Source organism: Nesoenas mayeri, assembly GCF_963082525.1.
Source record: "Nesoenas mayeri genome assembly, chromosome: 10".
Classification (NCBI taxonomy): domain Eukaryota; kingdom Metazoa; phylum Chordata; class Aves; order Columbiformes; family Columbidae; genus Nesoenas; species Nesoenas mayeri.
In genome coordinates, this window is record NC_137560.1 from 8,941,877 (window position 1) to 8,958,526 (window position 16,650).

Consider the following 16,650-nt stretch of genomic DNA (forward strand, 5'->3'; position numbering starts at 1 on the left):
CATTTCAGCCTCTGAGACTTCTAGCCTGCTCTTCCCCTACAACTGTGAAAGCCCATCTTTCTTCATTAAAAATATACATGTACACACAGATAAATATATATATACACACATATATATGTGTGCACCGCAATCTCTCAAAGCTCAGCTCCCGCATCTGCAGACAGGCTGCACACTGCAGCGGCACAATGGCTCTGGTGCAGGATCTGCACCACCCACTGGAAAGGATTTAGCGAGGGGTGCTAACGTCACACACTGAGCAGCCACATACAGCTATAAATTATTCATACACATTACTCTAATTATGCAAATGTACGGAAAGCTGGAGCATATGTTTCTCTGACATCTCCCAGTACAGATACAATATGGTTCTAGTAGCAAGAAAGAGTGAGAAGTGAGACGATGGGTGTAAGGGTCTAACACTGGCAGACACTGGCCCAAGCAAAGAGTGGCAGAGGACCTCCTGTCTCCAACCAAGCTGCTGCAAGGCTGAGGACATTTAAATGCTCCTCCTTGATAATATATTGTTGGCTTTGCACTCGGTGCTGAGCAGAGTGCTGAGGCTGCTGAACGGCCCAGGCAGATTAAAATAAACCCAAGCAGTTTGGAACAGGAATGTGTTTATCTGGCATCGCACACTTCCTCTTATCAAACATGAGGAGCAGGGGAGGGCAGAGCGATGGCGTGCGGAAGCAAGCTGTGTGCACGCTGGCAGGAGAGGGGGAGGAATTGCAAGGATCAGATAATGCATGAGCTAAGAAACCAGGGGCATGGAGCCAGGCATCATCCCAGTGGGGTACAGAGTCCACACTCTCGGTCAGCCTCCAGACGGGTACTAGCTGTTGGAAAACTCCATTAGGTCCTTTCTCCCTCGCAGCATTTGGAAGAAGGCACATTCAGCGCTGCTGTAGCAGAAGCAGCTGGCTGTGTGTGCTGTCCAGGCTTTGGGCTCAAACTCCTCTTGCCTCTGTTGAGCGCAGTCACCAGGCATCGCTCATCTTCCACTCCAGAGGCTGGGGCTGACTCTTCAGAAGACGGCAGATGCACTTTGCTATAGTGTTTTGAAGTCCAGACGGTAGCTTATAGTACTGGATTAATATCAAAAGATCAGCTTCTTATTGCCAGCTCTGCTATGTCTAAGGACCACATCGCTGTCCTTCTGTAAATGACTGGTCCATCTGACAGAGCCCTTTGCAAGAGGACAGGCTTCTCAGACACTGCGTGCATAGTACTGTGCAGGAAGGGTGGAGCTCTGATTCTCTAGCATCATTCATTTAAAATCCCATAACGCTTTCCAAATTCTGCAGCCCTACTGAATACGCAGGTGTTTCTATACTCAGAGAAAACAAAAGAGCAAATTAAACATCATGTAATACCACAGCAACTTGGAAGATACAGGCTATGTTACTATTATGCCAGTAGTTACCCAAGATCAAAAAAGTTGAACAGCAAACCTTGGCAGCTGCTTTGATAAGAGCATGTCCTACCTCCTAGTGCTGGCATTAAAGAGACTCTCCAGCTCTGTACCAGCACTCTCGTAAGGGATGCACACACACAGCCACGTGAAATACTCAGTACTGCAAAGGCCCCATCACAGGAGGAGTGCCAGTGAGCGCAGTCATATACGCAGTGGATGCCACTTCATCTCTTCAGATCCAAGCCAAAACTCTGCTAATATACTATTTTTCTTTAATGCAAGTTCTTGTTTTTGCACAGCTCAACCACAGTTCCTCACCTCTGGTTGCCTCACATCAACGATGGCCATGCTTTGAAAAGAAAAGGTGATGTATTGGAGAGGCAAACAAAGGTGGGGACACCTGCACAGACCGTGGTCACTCTGCCGCAAACCCTGGCCAGCAGGATTTGTCCTTTGCTTTCACAAAAGACCAGATGAATGAACAGCAGCACTTCTGCCAGGCAGAGATGCCAAACTGGCAAAACAAAGCTGAGAAAACAGCAGAAGTTAACAAGCAAAAATAAGATGGAGAAATGAAAAATCCACTGAAGTAAAACAAGATGTTGATTACAAGGACCAAGTCCAGCCACTTCTGCTCTGCCACACAGCCTTGTGCGCAGCAGGCTGTGCAGGCTGCCAAAAGGCTCCCTCCCCCTGGGCTGATCCTCCCTCCTGTGCAGTCCCATAGCTGTGGACCAGGCACAGCTCTCGCAGGGGCTTGCTGACCACCCAGCACCACCAGCTGGCTGCTCCCCACACCCCAGCCTGGGGCCATCTGGACCTTTATGGGCTGGGTGTTTCCTCAAGGCCAGCAGAATTTATACCTTCCAGTCACATGCTGGTGAGGCAGATCCAGACACTATCTCTTGACTTCTCTCAATAGCCCAGAGGAAAGGAGAGGAGGGAGCAAAACCAGCTTGACAGACTTGAAGCTCTGTTCATCCAGACCACGGAGAAGAGTGCAGAGCAGCTCGGGTCCAGCTCTGTCACTCCCCCTGCTCCTGCTGAAGCCTGTCCACCAAACAGGGCAAGACTGCATCACTGCTTGTAATGTCTTCTAGACAAGTGCCCATCCCTGCTGCTGAAGCAGTTCTCAGGAAAAACAGCCTGAGAAAAGAGCAGAAAGACAGTGCAGAAAAGGGGGCTCAGCACCTACACTGCTTAATTTTTTCCCCCATCTCGTTCTGAAGGCTTTGGTTTCCTTGGTCATTGTCAGCAAAGAAACAAGACCATAAACAGGCAGACAAAGACAAAAGGTACTAGAAGAGGAGGAGGAGATGGTCTGACCAGCTAGCTGCTCACCTCAGGAGACACAGGATCAAACACAAGCTAGACAACAAGGCAGAGGACACTTGCAACCTCAGCCTTGCTCTCCAGCCAGGAGGGTTTAACACACCACCCAGGGGAGCTGCTTGGCGAGGCACAAAACCCAGTGGCACACACAGCTCTGCCGCCATGAGTCCTGCTGCCAGCGCCGGCATGGCAGGACAAGGTAGGTTGGGACAGGGCTACACCAGCACGGGAAGTCGCTCTCAGCCACAGAGTCTACACTGGAGCAGGTTTTGTGATATGAACAAACCATCTAGGCTGGAAACACAACAAATTCGTCCACTTTTGGCTGAAGTCAACAACTGTTACTTCTGCCAAAACATTGGAAACAACTGGAAAAAACCAGAAATTTAGTGCAGTGTAGCAGGAAATCTCAAAAGCAAGCATTTTCTTGTCCTGCAAAGTGATGAAGAATCCACTGTAACCACAAAGAAAGTCACTAGAAGAAGTCAAGGACTTGGATTCTTAGTGCAATATCCATTGTTCTAGAAATAATTATTTGAAGAATTTCAACCTATTCAACTAGCATTTTAGAGTTCCACATATCATTGTGCCAGTCAGAGTTAAATTAGCGATGATTTGTGCTCTCAATTATCTCTGGTGAGCCACGAGGGAGACGAGGACAGTGAGGAAAAGCAACATGCCCTAATCTCCGAGCGCTGGGATTTGAGTCATGCCTGGAGCAAGCGGGCAGCCAGTACGATGCTGCACCACAGGCACCCTGAGGGCTGAACACTGACTTCACTGGGCAGAGAATCAACTTCGCAAGGCTGCAGTCCTCAACCCACTGTGTTCAGACACACGGGTAGCCCCACCACAGCTGATCTGACCAAGGGGCACATTTACACCTCAGTTTTCAAGGTTCTGGACTTCAGGAGAGAAATGAGGTGGTACCTCACAGCCCTTTGCATCTCAGAGCTTCTCACCCTCCTCTGTAATTGCTACAGAAGAACGCTCCGCTTGAGCAAAGCAGCATCTGAAGGGTGTGAGCTTGGGTAATCTTCCCATGGGAAGTGTATGAGGTGACTGCCTGTCCAGCCCACAGGAGAGGAGGGAAGCAGGGGCATTTGACATTTAGTACCCCAATCCTAGGAAATGACTGAAGAGTTAAAATAAATCAATCATTCTTGGGTGGGCAGCACTCCAGAAGGATAAAATATTCAGCACCATTATGCTCCTGGACACCATATTTCTGACAATAAATTTCATGCCTCATATGCCACAACAGTTATACGATTTCAGTCAATAACCAAAGCACAGGTCCACATCCTTTCACAGCAACCCAAAAAAAAAAATATTAGTAAGTAAACCTGACAAACCTCAGAGGAGGATATTTTTATCATAATTTACTGGTCTGTCACTACAACAGACAGCCCTAAACTGGAAAGGGAAGATCCATTTCCAGTACAGCACCACCTCCAGTGCTTACAAGCTTCACAGACCCAAAGGAGCTGGCAGTGGGACCCACCACCTCCAAGGCAGAAACCACCAAGTTCAGGAGGGCCAGTTTTGTCTTCAGTGATGCTGGAACACCTCCAAAGAACATCAGCAACTTTTGGTAAAAATCAGGCTCTACTTGCCCTGTTTTTCTTGATCCTTCCTGCCCTACGTGCACCTATTCCTGCTTAACAATAAACCTTTCTGAGCAATCCCAGGGTGGGATTCACTTCCAGCTACACAAATGTTTCAGCTCCCACTGCTCCTCAGCTGCCTCTTCTCCCCTGCGCCTGCTCACGCGCTGTCAGGACACACCAGCTCTGTGGGCTGGGACTGGGCACCAGGTCCCGCATCCTGGTTGCAAACCAGCATGACGGTGGAGCGAGGTGAGCGACAAAGTCCAACTCATGCCCAGGTAGTGCCTGTTACAAGAAGAGAATCATGGACCAAGCCTCACCATAAATAATTAGCTACCCCCCCCTCCAAGTTCTCACTGTGGTCGCAGTGAAATATGGATTTGTTTCTTTAATTGATGCCTCATCGTGGGTACAGTACGACTTTATGACATTAGACATCTCTACTCAGCAACCCAGATGGACCTGTGTGCAACTGGTGGGTAAAAGGACTTGCTGTGAGTGCAGGATGAAGCACTCTGGGCCATTTCACACCAGTGAACCTATACTAGCTCACACAAGTGAGTGAAGTGTCATTCACTTAATGTTGCAGTTATGAATCAAACTTGAACTTCACATCCCAAGTTCCCACCTGAGGATCCACAGACAGCATCTGCTAGTCCTTTCTGGTGTTTTAGTAGCTATATGTTGGAATTTTCAGTAGCTCATATCTTGGCTTTAGGTAGTTTATGCGTTCACCAGATACAATAATCATGCACAGCTCATGTCCTTCACAAGAAGGTTCCAAAACAGATTTCAGAAAAACCCTTCAGTTCCTCTGCAGCCAGTTTATCTGATATTAATCCATTAAAGTGATGCACTCTGTTCTATCAAAAGAATTAAACAGAAAAAGTGGGAAAGTGGGAAGCTCTCTTACCTGTAATTGACTGACTGGCCAATAGAAGTCAAGTGCTGGCAAATTGGAGGTCTAATTTGTATTTAATTATAGCATTAAAAAAATTACATGATATACCTATTTAACATGCAAAGGAGCAAAATCAAAGCTAATAAGAATAAATTGTAAGAGAGGACATGTACAATGTGTAGCAGCAGTCTCTCTCTCTCTTTTGTTTTTTAATGTGCTCTGCTAAAGAGCGTGCTGGCTGTTGTGCCCATGTATTGCCTGGAAAACTTGCATCGCTGACTCCAGTTCTAAGGTCCCGCCAACACGCATAACTGCATTGCACAAACACACAGATACAATTAAAAAAAAAAAAGTTAAAACCAAAGTGGTGTATATGTTTTCCACGCTACACATGAAGGTTTTACCAACCCAATTGAGTTTCAGCTGAAAGGAACACAAGCAAAGCCCAAATACACCATTCTAGAGCTCTATATATGAAAGCAAATGAATGGGTGAACTATGAAGAGTTTTGCAAGCCTTCAGTGAAACTCATTTTGAAATGCATTTAGAAGAAAACAGTGCCACTTCTGTGTTTAGATAATGGGTTACAACCACAGTATAAAACATGAACTGTTCTGTTGAAGCCAGCATAGCTAGTGTAACAGAGACAGTAAGAGACCCATATATCATTGGTATTAGAGAAAAACATGCCACTACCACAAGAAAACAAATACACCCAATGTTTTTTTTTTTCCTGGGGCAGCAAATTTTTCATGCTAGAGAAGCCCATTTTCTCTAGATTAACACCATAATCCTAATTTCAAATTATTTAATTTCAAAACAACTGGTCATTACAACAGTATTGGGAAGGGGAAATAGAGAGGGTCTTAAAGACCCTTTGATCCACAAACCTGATAAATCACAACGAAGCAATTCTGCCCTAAGCTGACCCAGAGCCTCGCTGCAGGAGAAGAGGAGGTCTGGCGACCACAGCCTGCTGTACCTGGGCCCTGGTGCGCAGCCAGGGAGCAGGAGGCAGGTGCCAGCATCAGGGTTTTGGTTTGTGGCACTCGCAAACAGAAGCCAAACAAGAATTATAGTTCCACCTGCAATGTATATTTAAAAACACAGAGCTTCCAACAGCTAGTGAAATTATCCTTTGAACATTTCCTGCTTTGTCAACAGAAGTTTAAAATTACAACACAAATTAAACTACCTTCAGTCCCTGGAGGAAAGGTTAGTTGGATTTAAGATGCATTTAGTGTGTCATACAGAAAGAAAACCACAGGTACATGCTCAGATAGCAGTGACATGCAGCCCGAGAGACAGACAGATACAAAACACACTCCCACACACTCGATAAACACATCACACTGACCAACAACCAGAAGCACAGCCAGCCATGACCCTGCACATGGAGGGAGTTGAGAAGGTGACTTATTGGAGCGTTCATACAGGTGATTTCTGCAGATGAGAACATTCATGGCCACATGGAAGGCAGCACAGGTAAAAGACAGACAGCTTACCCCTCGGAGCTGCTGGACTCCACCAAATATCCTCATCACTCCATCAATCTCCTGCTCCAGCCTCCTGGCCCAGTACTGCATACTGCAAGATACGGAGAGAAAGAGAAAGAGAAAGGGAGAGAAAGAAAGAGTCAGAGCCCTGACACTGTGCAGATAAGCAAAGCGATTGAAGGGAGAGGGAGGAAATCGGTGCCCTCAGCCAAGGTAACTGCTCTCTTTCTACAGCACTGGGTGCCTGCAGAATACCGAGAACATGTGGCTTTGGGAATTACAGCTAGGGCAGATCATACACTTCAAGACTTCAAAATTTAAGCACGAGGTGCCACAAAGAGAAAAGTGGGGAAAAAAGGTACAACAAAAATTGCAAGACATGCTTTTTTCTTTTTCCTTCTTAAATAAACAGTTGCAGTAAATAGTTATTTAAGCACAGAGTGATTAACAAGGTCGAAGTGCTGCAGTGTACAGGAAACAGCTTACTGCTTCAGTGGAGTTCCGTGGCAGAGAGCAGAGCCGTGGCAGGACCAGAGGTGCCCATCCTGCTGCAACTATGGGTTGTCACTGCAGGAGGGACCTGGGCAGAGCCAGGAGCCAAGCACAGGACATCCCGTGCCCACGGGCCCAGCCGCTCTGCACATTCAGCTAAGCCCAGCCTGAGCTGGGTACCAATTCTGCCAGGCCCACCATGGGCAGAGCCACCTCTGGGAGCAACAGAAAGGGCAAGGAGATGCCAATGGCATCTCCTTCATCCTCACCCCTGTAGTGCAAGGGAGCTGGCTGCCGGCCCTTCCAGCACCCTCCTATTTAAGCAACCACGCAAATTTCAGCTTACAGCAATAACATCAAATTAAAACAACAACAACAAAAACCCCTCTTCTAAATCCACAGAACTTGATAACTCTCCTCCTTTTAATGAGATTTCCTGACTCCAGCCACTGGCCACGCAAATGTCAAATCTCCCACATGACCTGGAAAAGCCTCTACACCACTTGATGCTGCTGTGGGTGCTTTTTCTGCAGCAACATTCACCCCCCAGCGCCCCACCGGAGAACAGAGGGAAGGAGCACAAGGAGCAGAAGGTTAAGCCAGCATCATGGCAAAGTAACGGTGGTGGGAGCAGAGCAGCTCAGGGGTTTAGCACTCATCTTAAGTTCCCAAAGTGATTTAATTCCTCATGCAAAGAGACCTTCCCCAGGCAGCTCATGCTCGCTCCCTGCCACATGCAAAACCATGGTAGAGGCTCTGCTAGAGATCAAGGAACAAAGAAAACCTGCTAAGAAGCAAGGCCACGGCAGATTCTGAATTATACAGCATGGCCCAAAAGCTGGGCAGAAATATTACAGCAGAAAGATGCCTGAGACGAGCTGAAGCATCATCTGTAAGGGGTGGGGGATGAAGGGCGACAGAGGGAGGGACTGGTTGACAGACGTGCGTTACTCACACAGGCAAAATTCATGCCAGTTAATAACATACGAGGCTATGGATGAAAACAAGTTTCAGCTGAGCACGCCAAATCTTTCACATCATAACTTACGCTATTTCCCACATTCCTGCAGAGGTAACACTGTGTTTTCTGCCATGGGTACCTGGCTGGAGATGGGTGACGACATCTGCAAACCCACCTTTCTGCCAAAGGAGGGAAAGCAAAGCCTTCCATAGGAACGCCAGTGTAAAGATAACAGGCCATAAACTGAGCCAAGTATGGGTATAGGTTGCACTTTTTTTTCGTTTTGCTTTGTCAGTCAAACATTTTATTTGCTATCAAAGGTTTATTCAGGGTGTCCAAAGCTACCCATAAATCATCTTAAATATATTCACCAAAGATTATTTTTTAAACAAGTTACTCATTTTAAAAATGCCTTGAAACACTAAAACTGATTCCCCCCACCAGCTTGTCCAGTGCATCAAAAATAATCAATTATATGCCCATATTCAGCCACAGGTCCAAGAAATACCACTGAGGACTTATGGAGCTGACACCTTCCCTTCACTTCCAGCTCTGTGCAAGATCAGTGACACCCAACCGTGTCAGCTCCCTCCAGGAACACCCACACCCCCACAGCAAGGGAAAAATCACTGTCAATCTTGAGCTGTATCCATCAATGGCTCCTCATATCTGCATAAATGTCAAGTATGGCCAAGCCTTCAGAGAGGATCAGTTATAGAGGAAGACAGAGGCATCAGTATTATTCTGTTGGTATATGCAAAAAAGACACTGAATGCTCAGTTGCACTGGGATTTAAAATTAATTTAAATTTAGTCAGCAAATTTGTTTAAAAAAAAATTAAACTTATTCCACCCCCTGCCTCCACCCCAAGAAATACTACTATTTTAGGGAAAAGCTGCTGGATTTTTCATTCACAAGACAGACTGCAATTCCCTTTAAGAGCCTTATGATATCTGGCTCTTAACCTTACAGACCAGCAGTTTCACAGAAAGTCCAGCTAAGCCTTGCAGTACATACTTTAGATATTGCCATTAAAACAACAACAACCACAAGGTATTACACAATTAAAACAGGAGGGAAGGGATTTCTGCACAGCTGACACCAAGTTTCTAGATTAAAAAACATAACAGTACAGCAGCTTCTTTTTTTTTTTGGTGTAGGATGGCTATATTAGAGCTTTTGCCCGTAGTAGTAAAAATTCGTTTTTCCAACCAGCACACCCCTTACCCACACCATCGGCAAAAGCCCTTGTGTGTACCTGACCCATTACTGTGTTCCTCTAACCCTGCTAATGTCCATGACCAGAGGTCTTCAGAGTGAGCCGTATCCTGGAATTTGGAGGTTTCATCTCACTTGCCATATGCTGGGTTGAAAGCCACTATTTAAAAAACAAACAAACAAAGCCACAAACAAACAAAACAAACATTATTATTCTGGTCTCAGTTGGCCTCCTGCCTCTTTTCTCTCCCACGGCCACTGCACTTCAAATTTTATGTAAGATGACCGTAGCAAGGATGAAGAGGGTAAAGAAACTGATAGCCCATTATGAACATAGAGATTTCTCTCTGAAGCGTGTCTCGTATGGAAGCCGTAAGCAATAAGACATGACAGTCACTGCATTCCTGGGCCATTACTGCACGCCTCAGGTGGCGTTACAGGGCTTGAGGAGCAATAACTCCTCAAAACATGCAGCCTGGAGTGCCCTACCGCTCTTGCGAAATGGCATTTACAAATAAAGCATAAAGAAAACAGCTGATGCACAGCCTGGGAAGCCACAAGCATGGATGTCTTGCTGCTCACAGAACGGCACCAGGGCCCCTTTATGAGCCACGTGCGCGGTCTCCTCCTTAAACCAACCACCACTTCAGTGTCCACTGATGTGAATTAATGCGTGCAAGGAGAAAAACTTTGAGCTCAAGTATTTGGGATCACACTTTACCAAGTGCCTACAGAAACCACAGGCAAGGCAGCCCTGTCATCCCCTGTCCCCTCTTTAGCAGTGACATGCACAGCACACCCCAGTGACCCACCATCACCTCAGCTGGCTCTGCTGGGGAGTCTTCACAAGACTCTGCCAACCTACATCTCTACACTACTGTCTGCACAAGCCTGATCACACATTCATGTTATATACTAAAAAGCTCTTGCATCGAAATTTAAAAAAAAAAGTTTTGTATCCTTCCCCTGTATATTTTACAGCCTCCCATCCAACATTTAACAAGGGACATAAATGATTTTTGAAAACACAACACCATTTATCACTGCCTCTCCAAAGAAAACTACAAAAATGCTAATTGATTTCAGAATTTGCATATTTGATTTTTCCTAAAGATGAGATAAAATAGGCTTAAAAACAGCAGCAGAGCTTCAAAAATATTTACTGTGATGAGCAGCACATCAGGAGACAAGTCACTGCCATTGCAGTCAGGGCCAGGAAGGCAAAGCCCCACTCCTGCTCAGCGGGTCCTGTGCCCTGCCCCTGCTCCCAGCAACCCTTCCTTAGTGCAAGGGCACATTTCATGCTTCGGGTGACCCAAGCAGCTGCTGGGACTTCTGTCTACACCGGTTTGTGGGGGTACCCCACTGCCCCGGCTGCGTGCCTTCTGAAGAAAACGGGATTGCCTGGAAAGACAGGAGATGGGCTGTTCTTGGTCCACGTCTTCCCACACTGGTGCACACAACAGACAGCAGCCTGGAGGTCTGGTCTTCTGCACAGAAGCTTAAAACATTTGCAGACAAGCCTGTGGCCAGCACCATGCAGAGGTGCCACTGCCGCTCAGCCCAAGGTCCCTCTGCCCCTCAGTGGCTCCGGGTATATGCGACAGACCCTTCCCGGGCTGCAGTCACCTCTGCACGTCTAGCCTGGGGTGGGGAAGGCACTTACACAAACTACTAATGCACATAAGCCTCATTGCAAGCAGCTTCTCACAAAAGCACAGAGAAAGGAGAAGTAAGACAAAATAAAATTAGTTTGCTGCTTGAGGACACTTTTTTTAGTGCTTGTTTGGCTGCAAGCGAAGATATGAAAAAATAATAATAGGAGACTCAGTCCTTTCCTCTTGCTACCTTCCTGGCCCAAAAACTAAGAGGAAGTTTCACACAAACATGAAAAGACAAGAGGAAAAACCTACTTGCTAAGCAGATCTACTGTCGCAAAGCTTATTGGGTTCTACACAGAAAGTGTTCTGTACAAGTGTCTACACTTCACGCAGTGTGTTCAGCCAAGAATGCTTCACTCTGATTCATACGCTTTGGTTCACCACCCAAATATTGCTATTTAATAAGGTTATTAATTACTGTGTTGTCTAATTTTTGCTGTGCAGGAACTTCTTATAATTGGCTTATTCCTTCAAGATGCTTAATCCTTTAACTATAATAGAGCGTGTCAGTGTGCACACGTGCATGTGTGTATGTGGATGCTCATGTCCCTTCTGACTTTTCTTAATTTCTTACATACCTAGGCTGTAAAACCCCATATGAGCCAATACTTACCCATCAAGGAAAAACAAGTTGCCTATTTTCTTCTCCTAAAGATACAACTTCCAGTGAGCACCTGTTTCCTTCAAAATAACCAAATAACTTACTGACCATGCTTTCAGACATTATCAAGCCTCCCACACTGCCATTTTATGACTCCTTTTTAATTTCAGTATGCACACAGGTGTTTATATACAGGAGAGGTGGGGAAAATTTGCCTGCAGGACTAGTCTTTTCTTAATATTTATCAAGACATTATTCACCTCTACCATCTGGTCTCCCCTATAATAAGAAAGCATCTTCGACATTACCATAGTAGGGAAGGAAGGGACAAATGAATATTGAAACTATATCCCAAGGAAGCTCTTTAAGAAACACGAAGGGGAAAGAAAGTGGGAGAGTGTGTTCTACATTCAGTTCTGTCACCAAATTACTTTGTTCTCCTCATTCCAAACACTAACTTTCTGCACCTCTTTCCCTCTCCTATCTTTTGTCTACAGCAGGGTATGTCTTGAAAAAAAAAAAAGGAAAAAAAGCGTAAAAGTGCAAGTGTTGTTCAAACCCTCATCCCAGTTTGATGCCACAACAAGTACTACAATACAATAAAAAGGATGACTGGGGAGTTTTGCCAGCCTGATAGAGCTGGGCAAAAAGTTGGGGAAAATAGTCTGACAATTACATAGAAAGATTGTGTTCCATAAACAGTTCTCGAGTACAAATATTCTTGTAGGTACCTGTGGGAAAACCAACAGTAACCACAAACTTGTCAATGACATTTAGGGCAATAGGAAAACTATTCCTTAAATACCATATCTCTATTGGAAAACAGAAGCATTAATGATTTAAGGTCTAACTCCACCTAGAAACCAAATACGCAGTAGGTGTTCAGTCAGTCACAGACATGGGGGATGGCAGGGGCTCCAGGAATTCCTCTTCCACCATTAAGTGCACTGTGTCATCTAAACATCTGAAACTTCTGCATGAAGTATTGTCTAATCTGTTCTTTGAATCTTCAGCTGAAGGTGAACTCAGGATCCCCACAGGACCTTTTTCTGGTTCCATTTTTCACCATGTGGTGAAAAAGTTCCCTTCTTATCCACCCTAAATCTCACTTCCCTCTTCCCACTTATCCCACCTACAGCAGACACTGAAAAATTCTTGTGATAGGCTCCTAAGAACTGGAAGATCATTTTTCTGTTGGATCCTTCGTCCTTCAAGGTTATTTTTCTACTCCAAATGCAGTTTTTTCCAGCTTTACCTCTTGTCAAGTGTTTTCTAAACACTTCATCCTTTTTGTTGCCGTGATCTAGATTCTCTATAGTTTACCTACATCTCCAAAGGCTCATGCCAAAAAGAGAGACCAAGTACTCCAACAGAAGTCAAACCCAGTGCTGTATGAGGAAGAAAACATCACCTCTCTAGTCTTGTCCAAGAAACTACTATACACTGCAGAATAACCATGCCCTTCTGCTATGACAGCACTTCATCGACTCCTAAGTTTGTGATCCATGATAATGCTAAAGATCTTTTCTGCCACATTGCTGCCCAGGCATATATTCTTTATTCTGTATTTGTACATGTGATTTCTCCCTCTTAAGTGCAGCACTTTGCATTTGTTTTCACTGAATTTCATTTTGCTGATATCCAGCTCACCATTCAATTTTTCCAGATCACTTTGAATTCTGATAATGCCTTCCAAACTGCATCCAACCCCTCCTAGCTCAGTGTCGCTTGCAAATTTTATAAGCAAATTTCCCATTCTATTGCCTAAGTTATTAATAAAACTATCAAATAAAAATAGGTCCAGGGCATATCCCTGCAGGACCCCACTTGAAATACCCTCCCAGTATGACTAAAGCCACAATAACTCTTCTTTGAGAGCTATGTGTCCAATCAAAATATCCTGAATTTCAAACTTTACAAAAAGCTGATTTGGAGTATTTGATATGCAAAGGAGCTGGAAGCCAGAGGACAATTCAGTGAATAATTTAAAGCCTAAGAGTAGATTTGAGGAAAACTGCAATCTGTTGGTGGATGACTTGCCAAAAGAAAGAGGAAGGAGAAGTCACTGAGTGTTTTAGCTGGTACATTTGCCCAGCAGTGCTGCGCAGTTCCCCCCTGCATTCTGACCAAACACACGTATGCATCTCTCATTGGCACAGCAATGAAAAGAACAAGTGGCAAAGCCATCACAGAAAAGATCTCCTGCAGACCATAAGGCAGAGGGGAGTGCTTTCCCAAAATACCCTTCCATCCATGAACCCCGTCACCAAGTTCCTCCCATCATTATCAGCCCAGAGTTCATCTGCAGGCCATCATTCAATGACACAGCCATCTTGCAATGGATACTTGGACATTAAGGGTATTATTTGGCAGGACCTCCATATGAGGATCCATGAATACATAGAAAATGTGCAAGAATTAATCCTCACAGCCTTAAAGGGTAAATCTGATCTCAGCACATGGCCACCAACTCATACTTCTGTAACTGAACTGGGCACCTCAAGATGGTACACTGGTTGGATGTTTTCAACTGGGAGACAGAAAAAGTTCATCAAGAAGTCCTCCGGCATGCAGAGAGTCTAATCAAGCCGCTTACCAACTGCATAAGGAAAACTGAATTTTGGTGCCTTACAACAGAAATAAATTAGTTACTGAATTTACATCTGGAGATCCAGATCAACCGTTCCTGCTGCTACAGGGATTGTCCTGCAAATGGGAACTTGAGTGTGTGGCTCATGTGCTTTGACCTCCCGTGTGACAGTGGCAGAAGCACCAGCACACAACTTCAGGACTGTAACACCAGCAAAATAAGCCAAAGTCAATGGCTCCATTACAGCAGCTGTACTGGCAATACCAGCAACATGCTACCCAAAACAACTAACTGTTTTGTTCAGAGCCAAAGCTAACCTAATGCCTTAGCCTCCTTGCTTTTCTGAAAGTTATGCCCTTATTTTAATCTTGAAATTAGATTTCTATGGCACACTTGCTGATGTGCATCAGGAGCAAAAGCAGCCCGTGGGTTCTACCACATTTGCACTCTCACCGCAGAAGATCAGAACTGGGCTCCTGATCTCAAAGCCTGCCACAAATCTGGACTCTAAGCACAATGAATTAATAAATAAGTGAATAGGTGTCAGTTTTATGAAGCACACTACCTGCATAAATTTCACCCACCACTTGTCATTGTCAGCATCCCTTGAGACCCCAACGGCTGATAACTCTCGCACGTCACTTTGCAGCCCATTATACAGATGAAGTTTTATGATAAAACCTTCTTCCTCACGGACTCCTTCTGTTTTACAGATGCAATCTGAATGGAAGCTGAAGAGATCCCATCCCCCATAGCAAAGATAAGGTTATGGAGGGTAGGTCTTAGTAAGGATTTTGCAAGCTGCATGAATTATTAAAGTCCTTTATGATATAATGACAGACATATCAGGTTATTTGTTTATTCTGTGTATAATTCATGACTCTCTTGAGAGCTAGACAGAAGTAGGGTAGTTGTTGCATCTTCTTGTTCATTCCAGTAAATCCTCATCACCAGATAGAAAGCTGAACCACCCCAGAACACAAAACAGCCACACCTTGCAGAATCTGCAATTTTGGTTTCATATGGGAGAGCTTTTTTCCACAGCCTGGAGAAATAGTGAAGCTGTCACTTGAGTACACCAGGCTAGCTGGCTAGAAGAAGACAGTCTGGGTAGTGTTTCTGTTGTGTGCTACCAGAACACTGTCATCTTAAGCATATGCAAACAGCTTTGTGATTAGATGCTATGAGTTGCCCTGTGCTACTGTATCATCACTGAGCAACAGCAGGACTGTCCAAACTGATGTAGGCTCCTACAAGACTTCAGATGTTCACAACAACGACCTCCTGGCTATGTAAATAATAAGACACCGGACAAAGCAAAACCGTTCCCCTTGCTTGGGTCATTCCTGTAGAGTCTGGTCAAGATATGGGCAAAGCATAATAACAGTGTCATGTCATGATGGCTGGATGGAGTTGTGAATACGTACACTGTAGTAATCTCTCATTTCTCTAGTGTGCTGTTTAAAGGGTGAGGGAGAGATGTGTCATAGTGGCAACTAGGAAATAAAGGATTGACTAGAGTCCCCAACAAGAAAGAGCTTCCCAGTGTGCTCTTGTTCACCCAATGGTGCTCCCACCGCCAGGAGGAGTCAAGCTGCTATGAAGAGTTGCAGCAAAACACAAACATGGCCAAGCTGAAAACGGCACACGGGGTAACCCTTAGTGCCACAGACACCTGAGGACTGGTTTCAGCATCCATCATTCATGTTGTAGATTTCAGCTGATCAGAAACAGATGAGGCACTCAAGGTTTAATTTGATTACTCAGACACAAGCCATATCAAGGAGTCTGATAGGGGACTACTGATTCCTCAGACTTCTGCTGAATTTGTGTCTACAACTTCTCTCCTTATCAAGATGTCATTAACCTCTGCCATAAAGACCTCCTGCTACAATACAAGAGCTATTTAGGGGCATCCATTGTCACTAAAGATGTTAATCCAAGTCTCCTGGGGTTTTTGGAGTAGCCTCTAACAACATCTATGCAACATTCCTCAAGGGCTTTCTGGGTGTCACTGTCACTAGACGTCTATGCAGTTAAACCCTCCATCTTAAAACAGCCCCTCTCCTCACCATCCCCCTACCTGAGAGATTCCTGGCTCCTAAGAGAGCTTTGTAATCATTGTTATTATAAAGCACTTAGCAATGCTCACTCATCACATCTCTCACCAGCCAAACACCCAGAACCCTGTTATTTCATATGCAGTTGCCTTCATTTGCAGAAGCTCTTCCTTTTCAGCAATGAAAGGAAAAAAGGGGTGGAGGTGGAGAGTGTTAAAAAAAAATATATAGTTTACTGCCTTTTATGCCATTACCTCACTACTTTGTGACAGACATCTAAAAGCTGTCCGCAAGACCTCTCCTGTCGTAAGGTG

General features: G+C 45.0%; 1 protein-coding gene across 1 annotated transcript in view; it reads right to left on the minus strand.

Annotated features, from left to right (window-relative positions):
• CACNA2D2 (calcium voltage-gated channel auxiliary subunit alpha2delta 2) overlaps positions 1 to 16,650 on the minus strand; it is a gene marked incomplete at both ends in the record, with an annotated part of 213,966 nt that overhangs the window by 184,201 nt on the left and 13,115 nt on the right. Inside the window, one exon of the mRNA XM_080350688.1 lies at positions 6,763 to 6,844. Within this exon, the coding sequence (XP_080206814.1) occupies positions 6,763 to 6,844 (82 nt within the window). The remainder of the gene's footprint in view (positions 1 to 6,762; positions 6,845 to 16,650) is intronic.